This window comes from Eurypyga helias, unplaced genomic scaffold, assembly GCF_000690775.1.
Source record: "Eurypyga helias isolate BGI_N326 unplaced genomic scaffold, ASM69077v1 Scaffold47445, whole genome shotgun sequence".
NCBI lineage: Eukaryota > Metazoa > Chordata > Aves > Eurypygiformes > Eurypygidae > Eurypyga > Eurypyga helias.
In genome coordinates, this window is record NW_010254265.1 from 2562 (window position 1) to 15742 (window position 13181).

Below are 13181 nucleotides of genomic sequence, written 5' to 3' on the forward strand. Positions count from 1 at the left end.
GCTGTAAACAAGAAGTATTCAAGTAGCAACACAGACCGAGGGCTGGTTAACTCCTCACCCATTTGTTCAGAGTATTTGGGCTAATTATACAGGCTGAGCTGAGCTCCTACCCGTTGCAATTACGCAGTTCTCAGCACCGGTTTAAAAATAACTTGGTTGCACCCATGTGAACTGCAGCCCCAGCAGTAACAGCAAGGGTAGGACAGCACTCACATTCAAACATCATCCCCACTGCAGAGCTCTGAAAAATGCTGTTGGTAACCAGTCGGTGAGAATGTGAGGACTCCACCTTGTTATTTTGCCCCATGTAGAAGGAGCAAAGAGTTTATTTTTTGGTTGGTAATCTTGTGATTGCAGGCAGGCATCCAATTATGAAGCTGGGCTCTTCCAATCACCTACCTTGTTGGTAAACAAAGCTGTGCATGTCTGAGAGTGCCTCAGTTTCTTATAATTGTGTTGTTCCAGTGATCTCTGAATATCTCAAGATAATTTAAGCACTAAATCATGGATTTCAGCCTGGAGAATGAGGATCTGGAAGAGGAACTGCATATGCAAATGAGCTGGCTAGCTTTTTGATGGTATTTGAGAAGTTTCTGAGTGGCTCTGTAGAGCTGGACTACCCTTGCTGACAAAGGATCAACCTCAAAAGGCTTGGGAGTGCCTCTGGGATGAGGCTAATGTCATCCCTGATGTCTTCCATCAGACATACCATGCCCCATAAGCCAACCCAGACAGACGAGACAGGGTAGGCTTTGCACAGCCTCACACTTCAGCTGCATGAATTGTTCGTTCCTATGCACTGGACTCTGTCGTATGCCGTGCCTATCACTGCATCAATGGAAAATGCAAGAAATCCCTCATGAAGTAGAGTTTCTACTTCCTGTCTTCCCAACAAACATCTTTTCCTAACTCAGTGCTCTCCTTTGCAGGGATTTAAATTCAAGAAGTGTTCTGCTTGAAGTTTTGCAAGGGTTTGGCAAATACCAAAGCCAAGATGTGCTGGCTGTTTTCAAATAGCACTTGGAATGAGCTGCAAAACCAAATTTCCTCCTCTTCAGTGCAATTTCTAGCCCTCTGTCTGTGGGCTCCCAGTCTCCCTAGTATGCTTTTATAAAAAAGCCCTAGTGAGAGGATGGTCAGGGCAAGCATTTGCCTTTCAGCAAAGCCCCGCAGTGCTTTTGCACAAGGAACAAGAGGTGATGGGGACTGGAAGCAGTTGCTGTGTTTGTGTTGACTGGCCACGGTTTTCAGCTGCTGGGGGTTTCCAATGCAAAAGAGATGTTATTCATCAAAGCGGGCTCCCTCCCCTACTGTCAGTTGTTGAAAATACTACAAAGTAAAGTAAGATGGAAAGAAACATGTAATCCTTCATCATCACAGTGAGGATTTACTTGTTTATTTAGATTCCATGTCTGTTCCAAATGTTCTGCCAGAGAAAGCCCATCCAGACTCCAGGAGCACTTGACACATTAAAACCATCTAGATGTATATAGGAGATAAATCAAGCAGAAGACATTGCCTTTTCTCACAGTGCAGCTATCGGCTGAAAATCCCACTTGCACAACAAAATATCTCAGGATGCTTTTTGTAGGAAAACAAGGAAGGAGGCAAATCACCCTGGGCAGATCTTGATGGTGGCTCCTCTAGGTCAGTAACTTTATGGTGGGGCTGTTCTTGAGCGCCAGACACCTCCTCATTTTCTGCTTGGAAAATGTTGCCCAGATAGAAAACATAGAACTTGGTGCCTTTGTAGTCAGTGAGATGAGAGAGTTGTGCTCAGGGGGTGATTCCTCCCACTGCCCTGGGAGGTGGAGATCACCCTCTTGAAGGGTGTCTCTCCCTGCAGACATTACAAGGGAAAACAAAAGAGGGGAGCCCAAACCTGAGTCTCACTTGTAGCTGCTTAAGAGAAGGCAGCTGAATCCCATCACAAGTGACACTGAGCATCAGGAACACAGCCACTTCGCACTGAAATGAGTCAGAAGCCTTTGCAGCTGGTGTTCTCATCCCATTCCATTGCTGCACCTACAGACCGGAGGCAAGTCAGAGGTAGGAGATGGTAAAGTTGGCAATCACATATAGCAGACATGAGATAGACCTCTGGGTCATCCTAGGATGAGGTGGTAGAGGAAGAACAATTGTCCAACAGATGTTTTGCATTTGGACCATCATCCAACCCAGTGGATTTAAAAGTGCCCTGTGAGCTGCTCTTCTAGTGATGCCTTGGGTGCTGCACCTTTTTTGTCCATCTAGGAGCCGAAGACATGAGAGGACATCAAGAACTCAATGTCCCTGCTGGGGCAATCTTGCAGTTAGTGGTAGTGGGTAGAATGGGAAGGGCAGTTTTCAGCCAGTGATCCCCCCTCCCATAACTTTTTAAAGTTATTGGATGGGGGATCATTGGCTGAAAACTTTTAAACTTTTAAAGTTATGGGATCTTGGCTGCTCTTAGACACTGCTGAGAGATCTACCCCTCAGGGTTTCATCTGAAAGAAGCCCAGATAATGACATATTTAAGACAACTCAGTTCTTGAAAAGGCAAACCCAACCAGTTCTGTGTTTTTTCTGGTGCAGTCCTTATTTCACATATTGACATAAAGAGCAAAGGGCAGGCTCACTTTAACATCTGGGGTTGCTGAGGGGCTGCTAAGCTGAATCAAAACTAGAGTTTTCCAAAACTGACACCCCTTGGCCTGAACTCCAGTTTCATACCAGAAATAGGGCAGGCTTCCTCCATAAATCCAATGTAGCCTCAGTGGGCTGGTCTGTCAAAACAGTTCATGAAAGTCATCGGGAATCACTACTATCATTAAGAGCTACAATTTTGTGTCTTATCTGAATACATAAGCAAAAGAGAGGATTTTGCTAGAAAAGGTATTAAAAAAGAATAGAATTTCCAAAAAAAGCATTCTACTTTTGAAGAGCTGTGAGGTGTTTCAAGGAACACCTGAATTATCCCTTGCTTTAATGAGGTTTGGCATAAAGCTCACCTGTTGCTATTTCATTTCAGCTCATGTGCTCCTCCGTCCAGAAAGCCCTGTTTGAGGAGGAGGACAGAGTGAAGAAGCTGCAGCAGAAAGTGGCGACACTGGAGAAGCGCAACAAGCAGCTGCGAGATCGGGTGAAGAAAGTCAAGAGGTCTCTCCGGCAAGCCAGGAAAAACACCAGGCACATGGAGCAGATGAACCGAAAGCTCAGTGAGAAACTTTCCTCTGCAGGTGGTCAAATCCCTTATATTAACTCTCTGAAGCAGGAGAACTCCCACGCTACCTACCTTAAAGTATAATGCAAGGGTAAGTGCTCAGGCCAATGCTAATGGTGAGTTTTGCCTGCATTAGATCAGGATCTGGCCCTCACACCTTGTCTACACTGTGCTTCAAACCTTGCGTGGAAAATGAATCTGAACTTGCTTTAGACGCAGTGGTAGATCAAACGGGAATGCAAACCGTGTTTGGCTCATGTTGGAGGCATGGCCCAAAGCCATGTCCCCTCTGTCCTAGGTGGACATAAGGCCAGACTGTAATCTGTGCTTCTCCACCCTCACCCCCCCTCCACCTCTGTCACCAGTTTTAAGTTGTCTGATAGAAGTGCCAGTACAGCCCCATGGTCATTGCAGGCACTTGACATAGGAGATCTTGGAAAGATCTGGTGCCAACTTACCTCTTCCACATGGGCTGGGCAAGAAAGGCCAGGGGGATATACGGAGATGGATGCTGTAGGAAGGATGCAGGCATGAGTGCTCTTTCCTCCATCATCACCCCCAAACTCTCAACCTCTCTAAAGCTGGACTTAAGTCTATATCCAGTATCCAAGCAAAGGCTATGAACACAGCCAGTTTGGGCTCCTCTTCAAAATAAGTATGGATGTGCCCAATTTGTCTTAAGTTTGTTTCTAAATATCCCCAAATATTCTAAATAAAATATCTATTTTTTTTATTTTACCAGGAAGTGCCTCAGGGGTCTTAGTAATTCCCTCAGGTGCCTTTATCATTGCTCAGCCAACAGGGTTGGAAACCATGTCATTTCGGGACTGTGCCTAGGACCTAATCCAGCTCCAGCAGTCAGGAGAGGACTTAGCCCGACCATTAGTGGGTGCTGGCCCAGGCCCAGCAGACAACTTCAGATCCTTTTTTTCATGCAGGTTTAAATGACAATGTGGACAAGGCTTCAAGTTCTGTAATTACTGTTTGCAGTATAATGGAGGTTGCTGGGCAGCCTCACTTAGTTACACTCAGATACTGTAGAGATCACATCAGTAGCAACAGGGCATTAAAAATTAAGGTAGTTTATATATGTATATATTTTTAAATCCTATAGAAAATATTTTTATTACACATTTGATATAGTCTAATTTCTTAAAATATGAAGTAAATCCCATTTCTTGGTTATATCATTAAAGAAAAAGTCCATCATGTCCTTTATTAGACATTTACAAACTGACTCCTGCTCAAGCGGCATAGGACAGGACATCAGTATCCCTGGCTGATAAGGTTTTCAGCTGTGTTAATGTACCAGAGCACGTCTTGGCTCTTGGTACTCAATCAGCCTTCACAGCAGGGCACCAGAGGAGAGAAAGGTAGAAGAGTTTTTGTGGGGTTTTTCCCCTTCTCAAAATAGATTTTCCTCCTCCAAGCATGAGACCCAAGTGCAGATATGCTTCCTGCTTTTCAGCTGGGGCAGGCAGCCGTTTCCCAGCCCTGGGCAACACTGGCCATCTACCAAGGGCTAAACCCAATTTCTACAAGGTGAACTGATCCAGGTGATCTTTAACATAGAGGTGAGGCCCTCAGAAATAAGTGTGCAAAGCACTGCTCAGCTCCTAACTCTCCAGGCTTTACCAGATCACTGCATGGTCTCCATGCTGCGTCTCAGCACTCAAAATTAGAGCATATCCAGGCTACAGCCCTTCTGGACCACGCTTTAACTATCCCTGCGCTAGGAAAAGCCCGTATCAGCTTTCAGCCATGAGCTTCAGTCCAAGTTAAGCCTTGGTTTGGCTTCTGGGATGCTGCTGAGTTTAATTATCTTCCAGTTTTGCTCCTTTTGGAAATAGAGTTTCTTTTTTTTTTTTTTTCTTTTCTCTCTTGAAATAATATTGGCATTTCTTAAGATTCTGACTCCTCCACAAGCTCCACCAGTTTCAAAGGCTTTGCCTACCGAATCAGCACAATTTGAGTTGTTTTGTGCTGTAGTCAGCAATGCTGTTTCCTGAGAATTACTACAGACCTAAGGCTTCCCTAGAAGCCATCGAGAGATTTTAACTCCAAAATATAAATCCATAGGAAAGTAACTAATTCTTTTTGGTTTGTCTCTGGTTTCTAAACTGCTGTTTAAATAAATGAAATGTTTTTCCTGGTATAGATATTAAAATCTTGAGTTCTAATTTTTTGCTAATAAAAATACTCCCTCTAGTATTCATTCACATTTTACAAATGTTTGTATAAAGCTGAGAAAGTATATTTAATATAGCTACACCTTTGCTATTCTTACACATTTTCCAAACAGTGTTGAAAACATTTTTTCTTTTAGCTGATATTTTTGTCTTTTGATGAAAAGCCTGGAATTTTCTTCCTATTTCCCCCTTTCTCTAGCTTAAAAAAACCAAAAAACCCCACTTGGTTCTTCTTGTCAGTTCTGTGAGAATCTTGTCACTTTGCAAAGAAAACAGAAACACAACCCCCAGATTCAAAATTCAAATGCAACCCAAAATGTCCCCTCTGGGTACAAAACCAAAAAAGTTTTGTTCCTTGTGAGTTTTTTCATTTCATTCCTCCTTGGGTTTGGAACATTTCCAGAGATAAGGACTAGCAGTCAGATCAGATCACAAGTTAATCCTCTCAACAAGTAACAGGGGATGCCAAGCCCAAATAAAAATGCTATTAAAGTGTCACCACTTATTGCCTGTCCTTGCTGGTGACAGTATCCAGAGAGCGACCAGGGAGGCTGTAGTGGCAGGAAACACGAGTGTGAGGTGGAATTTGGGTTATGCCCATTCAGGTTGGTATACATCACATAGGGTCTGACACAGATGCTGATTTTTAGACCCATTTTGTATCTATTTCAGAGTCCAACTAATCTGGAAACCTAAAAAAAGGACAACATTTCATGCTGTTTTCCAAATGAATGTGAAAGGCATGATAGAGTATGTTGCTCTTGAAGAGCTACGAGGGAGAGACTGGGTTGCAGATGCACAGAGGAGGTTGGCATAGCTGGATGGGTTCAGAAGGGATTGTATAGACACCAAAAAACATCCTCGGGGAAAAAAAAAAAAGAAAAGAAGAAGTGTTCAGATGAGGAAAGTAATTGGTTATAAGCTGCAAATGTGGCAGCCCCGCATGAGAAGTTCAAAGATGCTTTACAGATTAATAACATCTGCTTTTGCAAACACATTCAGGGGCTTGAAGGCTGCCAGGACGTCTGCAGGGACAGTGCTAGGGGTTCCCAGAGCAGATGAAGCCAGAACTGGAGGCAAGGAGGTGCTTTTTGGTGTCTGTGTTCACCGTGGAGTGGTTTAGGGATGCTCTCATGGCCAAATTTATTTTCCCTGATGGATCCAGAAGACGACAAGAAGTAGTGAAGGAGCAAAATGAGTAGTAACAAATCTCAAGGACAGAGAGCAAATGGGTATGAACCGTAACAAGGAGTAGACTTGGCTGAGTGAGTGACTGACAACAAAACTAAATGAAAGGCAATGTAGGAAATGTAAAAAGATATTGATGGGGCAAAAGAAAACCAGTGCTAACTTCTCACAAGAAATGAGATGCTCTGAGCTGGCATCAGCCAGCTATTATCATTGTATACAATTAGTGGTCACTCAGTCAATCAATTGGATAATCTAGTATCATGAAGGTGGAGAGGTTACACAATTCATTCTGTGAAAACATTGGCTCAGCACTTTTCTGGAAACAAGCAGGTAGATGAAGGGGTAGAAATTTTTAGGAAAGGGAGGACCATCATTACACTGCTAAGCACAAGCTATGCCCACTTCTGCAGTGTGCAGTGATTCCTCTTCTCAAAAACAGTGTCTTCTAGGAAATAGTGAGAGGCAACAAGAAAAATCAAAAAATTAGAGTAGCTTCATATGACAAGCAACCATATTTTCCAGGACCTCAGAGAGAGAAGAGAGAGGAGGGAAATAGGCGAGGAGAAAATCTTGAGATTGTCCTTTTTTCACCACTACCACCTGACTCTGATGTGCTATTTCAGTCACTGGTTAAACTTTTGCAAGGTTTGTGTATCTCACCACAGCTGAAGTGGGTACTTCAGAAGCTGATCTGCACCCAAAAAGCACCTTCTCTCCTTAGGCTTTTCAGTAGGATTTTCTGGGGTTTTCCAAAGTGGATGCTTATAGAGCAAATTGCATCAAACAAACGGTATTATTTTCTCTTAAATCCCAAGCACAATCCTGATTCAACAACCCTACCTGGGTAGCTCTGGAAGAACCATGTAACAAAGGAGGATTGATGGAGAGCAGACAATGTTAGCAGCTTGCTTTGCTCCTTAACATCAAAATCATTAAAAAGAGAACAACTTCCATATAATTGAACAATAATCTAGGGGAATAGCCATGTTATTCTGTTTGGGTTTTAGCCAAAGGGGTTTTTGGAACAGAAGAGCACACCAGTGTTTCAGAGCTGTATCAGTAAAGCTCATTTCTAATACACAAAAATTCTCACCAAGCTAGGTAATCTCCCATTAATGAGGCAAAGGAGCCCAAATTCATTTCTAAAAGTAGGAGAAAAACCATAAAGGGAAAACTGTGGAGAGCAGATAAAACTGACAAGGTATGTCATTCTTTCTTACAATAAATCTAAGTAATTGCAAGGAAATTTCATTTTCCTCCCCATTTAACCCCAATTATTTTAATTTAATCACAAGAACGTTGATATTTTTCTCCAAACCACACTGCTTTGCGTGTGAAACATCATTTCCAACGTGCACTTGGGTTTAGGCATGTTCCTAATCCCCTAAAACAAACAGTGAGCAGGACAGCACGTCCCAGCCTACGTGGCACTGTTGGGTTGGCTCTGGTTGCATCAGCTGTGTGGGAAACCAGGTCAAGCCATCCCAACAGGGATTTCCCAGGTGGCATCAGAGCTAATGCCTGGGGTGACTGGCACAACAGAGACGTAGCAGGGCAGGAGCAATGCTGTCTTTCTGAGGAATCATCTTTTGTGGTCCACATTTGGTACAGATGACACCAAGTTGGGTGGAAGTGTTGGTCTGCTTGAGGGCAGGAAGGCTCTACAGAGGGATCTGGACAGGTTGGATTGATGGAACAAGGACACTGTATGAGGTTCAACAAGACCAAGTGCCAGGTCCTGCACTTGGACCACAACAACCCCCTGCAACGCTACAGGCTTGGGGATGAGTGGCTGGAAAGCTGCCTGGGTGAAAAGGACCTGGGGGTGTTGGTCAACAGCAGCTGAATATGGGTGAGCAGTGTACTCAGGTGGCCAAGAAGGCCAACAGCATCTTGGCCTGCAGCAGGACAGTGTGGCCAGTAGGATCAGGGCAGTGATTGTCCCCCTGTACTGGGCACTGGTGAGGCTGCACCTCGACTCTGGGTTCAGTTTTGGGCTCTTCACTACAACAAAGACATTGAGGGACTGGGGCGTGTCCAGGGAAGGAAACGGAGCTGGGGAAGGATCTGGAGCACAAGTCTTTGCGAATTAGAGTTGTTCAGCCTGGAGGAGGCTCAGAGGAGACCTTATTGCTCTCTACAGCTCCCTGAAAGGAGGGTGCAGAGAGGTGGGGGTTGGTCTCTTCTCCCAAGTGACAAGTGATGGGACAAGAGGAAATGGCCTCAAGTTGCACCAGGGAGGTTTAGATTGGATAGTAGGGAAATTTTCTTCACCAAAAGGATTGTCAAGCAGTGGAAGGGGCTGTCTAGGGAAGTGGCTGAGTCACCATCCCTGGAGAGATTTAAAAGACCTGTAGATGTGGCGTTTAGAGATACCGTTTAGTGGTGGATTTGGCAGTGTTAGGTTTGTGGTTGGATTCCGTCATCTTAAAGGTCTCTTCCAACCTAAATATTTCTATGATTCTATGACTTGGATGGTTTTCTGTTATAATGGCTTGGTGGCATCACACCACTTCTGAGGTGCCTGATGGTTTCTTCTGATGAGGGTGTCCTGGCAATCGCTTGCTGCTGTGGTTAATGTTAATTGAGTGCAATGGCGTCTCTCCCTATCATTCTCTGACTCACGAATAGGATTTTTTCTTTTTACTGAAGTTTTCCACAAACAAGGAGCCATTTCTTAGAACAAGGTGGTGGAATAATTGTTTCACGACATTAAAATATAATCAGTGAAGTGACATTTTCTTTGGCAGATTCCCACTTTGGCATTGTGACCCCCCAAATGAGCAGGAAACCTTTGACATGTTTTGGTTTTGCAATGCACACGTGCTCAGCAAAGTCTTCTCAGTGCTTCATGGCTTCCACAGCGAATGGCTTTAATGAACCTTCCTGAGCCTGTCTTGGGTCTTCATCCTGACCAGACAGGCAGGCTGCCAAGGATGGCAGCACAGACAGCCCACGCCAGAAGAGATAAAGGCAGATTTTTATTGTATATCTCCAGCTCCAGGATGTCTTTGCAGTGCCCTGGGGCTGGGGCATTGCTGGGGCAGGTCAAGGTCTGTGCGTGCAGGGAGGTGACATGAGGACGAGGGTGCTCTGATAAGCTCAGGAAGGTAACAAGGAGTAGCTGTAGGAGAGACACTGGAGCTGGACCACTCCTAGGGCCAGAACTGGTCTTATGGACGTGGCCACCAGGACCTGGATGGGACTCATGGGAAAGGAGCACCCCATCAGGGTCTGTATAAGGCCCCCACTAGTGAGGGCTTGGTTGTGTCAGTGACATTTCAGTGGGGTGAGAGGAGGAATTGGTTTGCCTAAAAACCAGACCTGCAGAGGACTGGTGGGTGGTGAGTTCCCAGGGAAGATGCAGGGAGGTGCGGGATACTGCAGGCTGTGCAACGCAGGGACTGAGCAAAGGCCAGAGCATTCAAACCACTCCCTCCAAGCTCACCAAAACCTCTCCTTTCCTGGGAGAAGTGTCCAAACACCAGACATGGCTATGGTTTCAAGGCTTAACTTTGAATTACTGAGAAAAATCAGTAACTTTAATGAGAATAGACCCGAGTTGCTGTGTTAGCAGCACAAGTGTGCTGGAGATTGAGGAAAATCCTCTAACACAAACTGGGCAGAGCTTTGGGCTGAGCTGGTGCTGTGCCCACAAACCAGCCCAAAAATACTACCAGAAAACCACCGATTAGCTCAGGCATGTAGGTATGTGATCTACAACTCACTTGAGTCATCTTGCCAGCAAAGAAAGCAGTTGGATCCATCAGGTTGGTCTGCAGCCATCCATGTTGACATGCCCTTTGAACCCCCCAAACCTTTTGGTCACTTCTCAGCTGCTGCCACATCCCCCTGCGGCACCGTGCCACCACCCTTCCCCTGGGTGGGATCTGCTCTGCTAACGTCAGCACGCCCTGTGCGCTTTGCCTTGTGAGTGCAGGGACACATCACGGTGTGCAGGCACCACCTCCCCTCACAGTGCTCTTCAAATGCTGGGCTGATGTCAAGAGAATCCTGTCAGTGTGTTGCTTGTTGCCCTTTCTGGCCAGGCCATGGGCTGCACCATCACACAGGGACAGTGTCATCAATTAAGGAGTTTTAAATCACAGAATCACAGAATGGTTTGGGGTGGAAGGGTCCTTAAAGACCATCTAGTTACAACCCCCCTGCCATGGGCAGGGACACCTTCCACTAGACCAGGTTGCTCAAAGCCTCATCCAGACTGGCCTTGAACACTTCCAGGGATGGGGCATCCACAGCTTCTCTGGGCAACCTGTTCCAGTGCCTCACCACCCTCTCCAGGAAGAATTTCTTCCTGATATCCAATCTAAACCTCCCCACTTTCAATTTAAACCCATTACCCCATGTCCTGTCACTACAGGCCCTTGTAAAAAGTCCCCCCAGCTCCCTTGTAGCCCCTGCAGGTACTGGAAAGCTGCAATAAGGTCTCCCCAGAGCCTTCTCTTCTCCAGGCTGAACAAGCCCAACTCTTGCCGCCTTTCATCATAGGAGAGGTGCTCCAGCCCTCTGATCATCTTCGTGGCCTCCTCTGGACTCGCTCCAAGTGGTCTATATCCTTCTGATGTTGAGGGTTCCACAGCTGGATGCAGCACTCCAGGTGGGGTCTCACCAGAGCAGAGTACAGGGGCAGAATCACCTCCCTCGACCTGCTGGCCACACTTCTCTGGATACAGCCCAGGATACGGTTGGCTTTCTGGGCTGCCAGCGCACACTGCCGGCTCATGTCCAGCTTTTCATCCACCAGTACCCCCAAGTCCTGGTCCTAAAGAATCTCATTGCAGTCGTGAAGCCACAGAGGAGAGGGATTATTCTTCTCTTCTTGGTCACCGGTGCAGACTATTCATCAGCAATGCTAGGAAGCATTTTGTACTTGAGTGTGTTTGGCTCCATTCGCACCAACTGACTGTATCCCTGGCATCTCAGGAGATCTGGAGTTGGCTCACAAGAGGCCAGGTTGAGTCCTTCATATCCTTGCATGTGTTTGCTTTCACCAGGAGCTCCTCCATCTCCACAGCAGATTGACAGCTCAGTCTCCGCAGGGAGTGCACAGGCCCTGAAGTCAGACATGTTGGTCTTCAGCACCCAGCTCTCTACTTCCTGTACAGATTATGGGCCCAATTCTCCTCTCACATTAGGCAGGAGCAGCAATGACTTTCCAACCACTGCTGATACTGCAGACAGACTGATTTTGCCAAGGCTGTGGCAGATTACAACTGCACTCTTGCATTAGTGTAAATCAAAGCTCAGCAATCAGAGCCGACCTTTTCTCACCCCAGTCTCTTAAAAAATGCCCAGCTCAACTGTAGCCCTCGGCAAAGACCCCTCTGGGAGCGACAGCCTCTGTCAGGGGTGTGTTTTGTGTCAGCAGATGGTCAGGAGCTGCATAGCTCCAGCTCTAGCTCCAGGTAAAGCATCAGCATGGACAGTGATGAACAAGTGATCACCCCTGCGGTGGGAGCGACCCAGACAAGCTTGCTGATGACCTGAAGGCACTGCTTTCGGGTGGCAACTTGGCAGCATGGTGAAGAGGTAGAGGTGAGCTCAACCCATCGCTGTCAGTGTCCAGAGCACACAAAGTGGCCTGGCTCCTTTTCTCCATTTCTGATTGCTCTTACAGACTCTTGAGATCTTTTCTGCAAGGAAGGCAGTCAAAGGGAAACCCAAAACCACATGGTTTTGGAGGGCCACCAGCTGCCGAAGTGCAGCCCATAGATCACAGTCTGGGAACAAATGCAACAGAATACTTCACCTTTCCACTCACTACATTGAGTCCTTAAAATGTTTAAAATGTTTTAAGCAAGGCTTTGCATGATCCCCTTCCACTCACACAAAGGCACCAACGCACATGTAAATCACTTAATTCATATGGCAGGCCTGCTTAAGAAAATTCAGTGATCCTTGACTTCTGGCCTCTGCTCCTGTTTCTAAAGTTGCCAACTACTCACGTGGAGCAGGGAGGGGAGATGCCAGCACATCAATGAGGGCGTCTAGATCACAGCGGTCTGCATTAGGTGCCAAAATTTGGATCACTTGTTCCCACTGGAACACGCCTAGCTGAACAACAGGGATGGGACAAATGTACTTTTGGCTGGACCATAGCCCAGGGAGGTCTCTTCTGCTCCTCAGCATCGTGAGCTCTTTCGACAGCCTTTGACTACTGAAAGTTTTTACACAGTCCCCATGTAGAACCCAGGTCCTTCCCGGGGACTGCCGCGATTTGGCACCTCTGATACACCCAGACTGCCTGGCAGTTCCTACCCTTCATGACAGGAACCTCAGGGACATCATCCCTTTGCTGTGGCCACGCACAGAGGGTGACAGGAGTTTGGGCAGGTAAGCCACCCCCGGCAGCCTCTCCCCAGCAGCTCCCCGGGTGCTCCCCGTACAAGCAGAGGCTGCAAAACCACTGCTCAGTGTTCCCTTGCACAGCAGACATGCTCTTCAGAGAGCAGAGGGAATTTTTGACACTTTTTTCCTATTCTGTTCTGTTGACTCGAGCAGATAGGCCATAATCCAAACCATGTTTTTGACAGGACTCAGCCAAATCCTGTCTCTGCAGTTTACAAGTATCTGCCCTG

The 13181-nt window shown here is 46.3% G+C and overlaps 1 protein-coding gene across 1 annotated transcript; it reads left to right on the plus strand.

The window, feature by feature from the left end:
- The first annotated feature begins 3013 nt into the window (after nt 1–3013).
- LOC104505024 (coiled-coil domain-containing protein 3-like) lies at nt 3014–3286 on the plus strand. The gene has a single exon (XM_010152921.1). The coding sequence runs from the start codon at nt 3014–3016 to the stop codon at nt 3284–3286; it is 273 nt and encodes a 90-aa protein (XP_010151223.1).
- The last annotated feature ends 9895 nt before the right edge of the window (nt 3287–13181 follow it).

Excerpts from the sequence above, each read along its gene's own strand:
- LOC104505024 (XM_010152921.1), top strand. The coding sequence starts at position 3,014 with ATGTGCTCCTCCGTCCAGAAAGCCCTGTTTGAGGAGGAGGACAGAGTG.